At 39.5% G+C, this 7,942-nt stretch overlaps 1 protein-coding gene across 1 annotated transcript in view; it reads right to left on the reverse strand.

Annotated features, from left to right (window-relative positions):
- Positions 1-362: 362 nt before the first annotated feature.
- The window catches only part of LOC110336279 (zinc finger protein 431-like), a 15,673-nt gene continuing 8,093 nt past the window's right edge, over positions 363-7,942 (reverse strand). The window contains exons 2-3 of the mRNA XM_029532035.1: positions 668-794; positions 363-480 (exon numbers count right to left, since the gene is read on the reverse strand). Of these exons, the coding sequence (XP_029387895.1) occupies positions 416-480; positions 668-794 (192 nt within the window). The 3' untranslated portion in view covers positions 363-415. The remainder of the gene's footprint in view (positions 481-667; positions 795-7,942) is intronic.

Here is a 7,942-nt window from a genome sequence, read left to right on the forward strand (position 1 = left end):
CTTCTCACTAAACTTTGGTAAATAACTTTAAGTATATAAGTAATGTGAACTTCACTATAAACTATTTGTTTATTAGATGGTTTTGGATCATCTAGTCTATGTGTATGCCCTTTGTGATACCAGAGTGGTATCAAACTAAATGGATTTGGCAGTTCTACAAAGTAATTCTCGTGGGGCTATTATTCAAAAGGTGATAGCTTCTAAGGCATGCTTCCTTGCCTTGTTTCTTAAAGAAATGCCTTTAAAACATGGATTAGCTACCTGACACTAAGGCATATGATACTTGAGAATCTTCTATTCATTAATATACAAAAACCTGTGCTTTATGCTNTTCTTTTCTTTAAAATTTCCAGGGCACATTAAAATTTCTTCAGAGGCACATATACACATTTAAGTTTCAGTTTACACATGAAACTCACCTTCCATGTATTCTAGAATTTTGACAATGTTCTTCAATATTGTATTCTTCCCATTTGTATCCTAAAACATATTATCAGAAAATATATCATATATTTGAAATTATACAAAAGTTAAGTTACTGTCATCAGTGAACCTTAAGACATACCAGAAATATTTACTATATTCTCCACTTTCACAATCAAAAACTACAGAAGATAAGAAAAACTTTTCCTCATATTTTAATAACTGACAGAAAACTTAGTCTTACCTATAGCAGCGAGGTTCCTGTAGGTCTCCAGGATAACATCTTTGTAGAGCCTCTTTTGAGAAAGATCCAACAAGACCCATTCTTCCTGAGTGAAGTTTATGTGCACATCATCATAGGTCACTGCATCCTAAAATAGCCCACACATGTACAACAGAAAGCATAATACTGACAACATTGTAATTGTATGCTTTTTTTTTTTTTTTAACCAATATATTGATCTAATTATGGTGTTTTTCACACTCAATCTATGACATGGACATTCTAACATAATCACCAAGTCATTTTAGAAGGAAACTGAAGAGAAGCTTCACCCCTGTCATTAAACAAAGAGATCAGTAATACTGGTATATTTTAGAGAAATTGCATGAATGATTAATAAGTACAAAAGAAAATGGGCAAGCAGGTCTGTCTCATGCATTTAACCCTAGTACTCAGAAAGCAGAGACAGATGGATCTCACTGAGTGGAAGGTCTGGTCTATAGAATGAGATCCAAGACAGATATAGGTAACTGTTCAGACTCTTTCTCTGGCAAAAAAAGCCCAACAAAATAAACAAACAAGATAGACAAAAACTCTGAAGGTCTCACTATTCACCTCACAGAAGTGTGAAGTGTCACAACTCAATCTATGAGATTACTAAGATCTTAGTCAAGGAGAATGCATGTTTACACAGATAGCGATGGATGATGAAAATATAAGCACTGTATACTTAGATCATACATNAAAAAAAATCGAGCAGGATAGATGGCTCAGGAGTTAAGATTACTTGCTGGTCTTATAAAGGAAATCAGTTCAATTGTCAGTATTTACATTGGGCTCACAGATATCAATACTCCAAGGTCAGAGGTTATGAGGCNGTCTTCTGAGTACTGTAAATGCCAGACACACAACATGTTGTGTCTATGCATACAAGCCAAACACTCATATTCATTAAGACAATCAAAACATATAAAAGGTAAGAANAATGTCATGCACCTTCAATCCAATGACTTAGGAGGCTCAGANGATATTAATACCATGAATATATATCACTCTGTGAGAGAGAATATACCCTCTGTCCAAGTTCAAATTTTAAGATGTAGATGAAGCTCAACACAATAGCNTATGCTTGATACCTACAAAAACCTCCACTCCAGGGCTATCAGCCAATAATACAAAAACAGAAAGCTGGTTATATTGGATGGACCTCACCTTTAATCCCAGCATGTGGGAGGCAGAATCAGACAGATCAAGATGAACTGAATCTCAAGAGCTAATGTCAGGACAGCTAAAGCAACACGGAGAAAACTTGTCCTCAAAAACTACACTGAAAATAATAAAATTATATATATATTAGGCTAGCAAATGGCTTATCAATGAAAAGCCAATACTTCTTCTCTATCTTATGCTATTTAACAATACCGTGCATGTTAAAGGCATAGCACTATGTGGTAAAAGCTGTCTAATCAGGTTCAACTACAAGACCTTAGGCACAATGAATTGATAATGGGGAAAGGCTATAGACATTCTAATCTCAACCCCAATGGGAACTTCCATCCACAAGGCTCTGCCTACTCAGGACTCCATATGCACTCCAAAGACAGCAACCAATGAAAGACAAGTGTTCAAATACATTATTCTATCTGGGAGGTTTTTCATTCAATATACTACTACTGATCCAGGTCACTATGTGCTTTTGACCATCAAAACATACACGTGTTTAACTTCAAGAATCCTAATTAGAACCCCAACCAAATGTTCAGTCTTTTCTGACAGACAGACAGACAGACAGACAGACAGAAATTTTTTGACTATGACATCTTCTAAAATTAGGAAACCAGTTATATATTTTGAAAATACAACATATTACACATTCCCATTTGAAAACAGAAGAAAGATCTGACAAAGGCAAGACCGAAACCCAGCAAGGCAAACCCCAAATCTGAGAGCTCTGCCTCAGACACATGGGGCTAAAGTTTTAAAAGGCTTACATGGCTCTATCCCTGAAACTTCTCATCTCTGTCACCTCTGAATCGCTTGCACGCCTCTCCCTCTCCCTCTCCCTCTCCCTCTCCCTCTCTCTCTCTCCCTCTCTCCCCCTCCCTTTTACCTCCTCCCCCCTCCCCCTTGCTCCTTCCACTCACTATGTCAGCTCTGCATGTCAGATATCTTATAGCTCAGGTATCTCAAAATCTTGTGGTCTCAGGATGCAAACCAGGCATCATATTCACCGCTTCACGCAATGAGCTTACAGACTTCTCACTGAGGCTCTGATTCTGCCAAACATAGTTGAGTACAACAGGGCTAAACTGAAACCACAGAGGAAAAATTCATGACCTTTAAATTTTGCAACTTTCTTGTTTCCAGAACCAGGACAACAGAGGTGATCCTGTCAAGTTTGGCTTCGAGATTGAGATGGACCCTGCCACACGTGGACCACAGTTGTAGCAGGTTCTGAATGAAGTTGCTTCTTGGGACTAGAAATAACTTTGCCTGTTCCTTTCATAAATGTTTAGCTGAGTAGTCTTACGATTAGGGTACCATTGTTAAGCTTCCAATTCAATGGAGTCCTCTCTTTAATGGTGCTATTTTCCTTGAATAGTCCTGCCTTTGTTTGAGCATTTGAATGCCATCTGAAACTACTTAGCGATGTTTTTCTGTACAAATCACAGACTTGTTCTATCTTTATACACCACTTGTGTTACTTTTTGCTGCAAACATGCATGAGTCATCATAACATAATAACTATACATTAGAATAAATATCTTATACTCAACTGTACAGTGTATGGGTACAATAAGAAAGAGTTTGAAGGCAAACATCACACAAAAACCTCTAGTTTAATTTTTAATTTTTCATGGACCCTATTTGCCACTGAAGTCCTACAACATCAGCCCCCACTTTCTGTACTACTCTAGAAACTCCCTTTTCCTAGGTACACCAGATTAACCTCTGCATACAGATTCTGATGGCTTCTGCCTTCTAAGGTACTATCGCCCACATTCCTCCAAATCACCGTACTTCACAGCAACAAAGTCACTTCGGAGGTACAAGTTTTTGTTCTGTCTCGCTTCTCTGTTCCTATGATTAAATCCTCTACCCCAAAGCAACTCAGGTAATGAACAGGTGTTTTTGTTTTTGTTTTTGTTTTTTTGGCTGATACTGCCAGATCACAATCCACCATTGTGGAAGCTTAGGATATAAATTCAAGGTAGAAACTGAAGGCAAAACCCAGGAGAGAAATGTTGTTTCCTGGTCATCTCTATTCCTTGCTCACTGTCCCATGCTCACTCTTATCCAGACCAGCCATAGTTGCTTAGGGATATTGATACCTGCTGAGAGCTTTTGGTACCGCTTCTAGGAATGTGGCATTTGTCACTGGGCTCAGACAAGGACCTAGGCTCAGATAAGAATATCAGAAACAGTGACCATGGGCGTTGTTTCCTGCTTTGCTGAATGATCACCTTCTGGGATCTCTTGGCTTACTACCCTGCTTGATTACTCTCTGTGTGATCCCCTTGTTTATTACTACTTCTCTTGATGACTTGGTCTTTGATCTAAGAACTGACCATGTTTTTTGGATATACCTAGAATGATATAAAAGCAGACTTGAGAAAAATAAAGCTGTTTCAGCCTTGGTTCTGGCTGGGGTCATGTTATAATTTTGCTTAATTGTTTTTCTTCTTTTTCAATTCTCCCTTCCTCCCTTGTGACCCTGTTAACTGACTGAGCTGGCTTGGTCAGACACCTTAAGTGGAAGACCCTTCCCATACCAATCATCAATCAACAAAACGTCTCAAAGACATAGCAACCAGCCATTCTCATCTGGACATGCCCTCAACTGGTATTTCCTAAGATAACTCTAGGTTATGCCTTATTGACAGTTGAAGCTAATCAGGACACAGAGAAAATAATGTATATATATATTTTTTAAAAACTTCAAAAATCTAAGACCAATGTGTTAGTCATTTGCTCAAATAAATATTTAATAAATAAATTTCATCAGCAGATGTTGAGATCTGAAGTCAGGTCACTCCCAACAGGAATAAGTGACAAACCCAAACCCCACAGTATATTCTATCCAATAAACTAAATGTCTTTTGTAAGTAAACAACAATAACAAACCTAAATAAAGGAAGAGGTTATTAATGACATCATGATTAAGATGTAGCATATGGTGAATTTACCACATAAATTTAATACAATACAAACAACCTGAAGTAAGAAAGCTGATGTCAAAGCCACATGCAAAGCAGAAAACATAATGCTCAATATGCTTATAAAGAAATAGTATACACATTGTATCAATGTGATTTCTATACTTATGACAGAGATGCAACAATCAAGAATTATACAATATTTGTGAAAGAATAAAGGGATGGAGAGAAAAAGCCATGACCAAAGGCAGAAAAATACAGTCAAGTTTTAATTAAAAGACCTAAGGAAACTCATGCAGGAAAAATGACTTTGATCAATATTACTCAACTTCTGATGCTTCTATGTTAAATAAAGGTTAGCCACCCCCTTGAAGACTTTACCAACTTTCTTCCTAACCACAGTCTTCAGCTGCTAGAAAACCAGACAAGCTACCCACCCTAACCCCATACCCCTGCCCCCGTTCCACCACCTCAGGGCCCAGACATTACTTGCTGAACCTGAGTCCTGAAATGTCCAGACTCTACCACAGGTGGGAGATACCCTTTTGGACTAGAGGCCACACAGGCCTCCAGAACTCCTGTCCCCAACTTAGGTCAAAACCTCATGTTCAAATATAGACCGCATAGGTCAGAGAACAAGAGAACAAACAGATAAAACACCTATCCAACACTGAAAAATCCATAAATGAGCACCTAAATCAATAATCACCCAAAACCCAGATGCCTAAATATCAGTGTAACATTACAATTAACAGCCAGAGAAATATGTCACCAGCCATTGTTGCACGTAATTTTAAAAATGCATGCTTCCTCCTTTTCCCAGTGCTGTGGTCCCAGCTTAGCTCAGAGACCATGCTCCCACAGCCTGCCACTGGCGACCTCTTCCTCCCAGCTAGCTTTACCAAGCCACCCAGTCTTCTCCTGCCCACCTTAAGAAAAACTCTAGACTGCTTTATTATTTTAAAACTTGCCAGATAACACAATTGCTAGGGGGAGGAGCTGATACTAAAATCTGGTTCCCTAATTGGTTCTTGATTTGGTCAATAAAGAAGGCAGAAGCCAATTGCTGGGTGAAGTAAAGGTGGGACTTCCAGGTCTGAGGAGGAAGAGAAGAAATTCGGAAAAGAGAAGGAGTGGGAGGCATGCAACAGATGGCACACAACATGGAAGGTGAGAATCCACTATTAATTTAGGAATTCTTGGATTGATCAAATACACATAGTGATATAAGTCTAGGAAGAGGTAAAATCGATTTCTCAGTGAGCAGAGCAAGTGAGTCACATGGTGGCTCTAGCATGCAGGAAACTTAAAGGAACACAGGGGAAGCCTGAGGTCAAAGATGCTGGGCTCCCCTGTTGTGAAAAAAGACAGGACGGCTGCTCTAAGGCAGAGAGCCAGACAGTAAAAGCTGCCTGCTTCCTACAAGCAAGTAATCATAGGATAGAACTTTAAAGTTTGGTTTAATTGTTTTTAAAGACAAAAAAGAAGACAGAGTTTTGAGAGAACAGATGCAAGCATCATCCAAAGCACAGAGGAGATCAAAGAGAGATTTCATATGTTAACGATCAGGTACACTGGTCAAGAAATACAGTAGATCTAAAATCATTCCTGACCAAAAAAATTCAGAAAATCTGGGACACCATGAAAAGGCTAAACCTAAGGATAATAGGAACAGAGGAAGAATACCAACCCAAAGGCACAGAATATATTTTAAACACAATTTTCATAACCAAAGAAAGAGAAGCCTATAAATGTATACATAAGAAGCATACAGAACACCAAACAGATTGAAACAGAAAAGAATGTTTCCTCACCACATAATAATCAAAACAGTGACACAGAGAAGAAAGAAAGAATATTGAAAGCTTCAGGAAGGCAGGAGAGGTGGAGCAGTTGGGACAGGATTCTTCCTGTCTCCATCTGGACCCAGGAAATGGGGCTGTACCGTAGCCCTCTGTGCATGGGTCCTGTCTGGGGAGAGCTGGTCTCCAGGGAGTGCTCTGACAGCTGGACTCAGAGGTGAGATCGCCATTTTCTCTCCAGTGACTGTCTAAGTCAGGACCAGACAGGAGCGCACAGGGTCCATGAATGGTGGAGCAGCTGGGACAGGGTCCTTCCTGCCTCCTCTTACACCCAGGAGCTAGGGTTGTTCCACAGCTCTCTGTGCATGGGCCCTGCTAGGGCGAGCTGGTCTCCCAGAAGTGCTGACACAGGCTTATAGGCCCACAGGAGGGACAAGCTCAACCCAGAGACAGCAAGACCAACTAATACCCGAGATAACCAGATGACAAAAGGCAAGCCCAAGAACCTGACCAACAGAAACAAGGCTACAGAGCATCATCAGGACCCAGTTCTCACACAAGAGCAAGTCCTAGGCACCCCAACACATCGGAAAAGCAAGATTTGGATTGAAAATCACATCTCATGATGCTGATAGAGGACTTTAAGAAGGACATAAATAACTCCCTTAAAGAAATACAGGAGAACACAGGAAAACAGCTAGAAGCCCTTAATGACAAAACATAAAAATCCCTTAAAGAATTACAGGTAAACACAACCAAAAGGTGAAGGAATTGAACAAAACCATCCATGATCTAGAAATGGAAAAAGAAACAATAAAGAAATCACAAAGGGAGACAACCCTGGAGTTAGAAAATCTAGGAAGTTATAGGAGTTATAGATGCGAGCATCACCAACAAAATACAAGTGACAGAAGAGAGAATCTCATATGCAGAAGATATCATAGAAAACACTGAAAGAACAGTCAAAGAAAATGCAAAATGCAAAAGGTTCCTAAGCCAAAACATCCAGGAAATCCAGGACAAAATGAGAAGACCAAACCTAAGGGAAATAGGTATAGAAGAGAGTGATATCTTCAACAAAATTATAGAAGAAAACTTCCCTAACCTAAAGAAAGAGATGCACATAAACATACAAGAAGCCTACAGAACTCCAAATAGATTGGACCAGAAAAGAAATTCCTCCTGTTACATAATAATCAAAACACCAAATACACTAAACAAAGAAAGAATATTAAGGCCGGGCATGGTGGTGCACGCCTTTAATCCCAGCACTCAGGAGGCAGAGGCAGGTGGATTTCTGAGTTCGAGGCCAGCCTGGTCTACAAACTGAGTTCCAG

This window comes from Mus pahari, chromosome 19 (genome assembly GCF_900095145.1).
Source record: "Mus pahari chromosome 19, PAHARI_EIJ_v1.1, whole genome shotgun sequence".
Taxonomy (NCBI): Eukaryota; Metazoa; Chordata; class Mammalia; order Rodentia; family Muridae; genus Mus; species Mus pahari.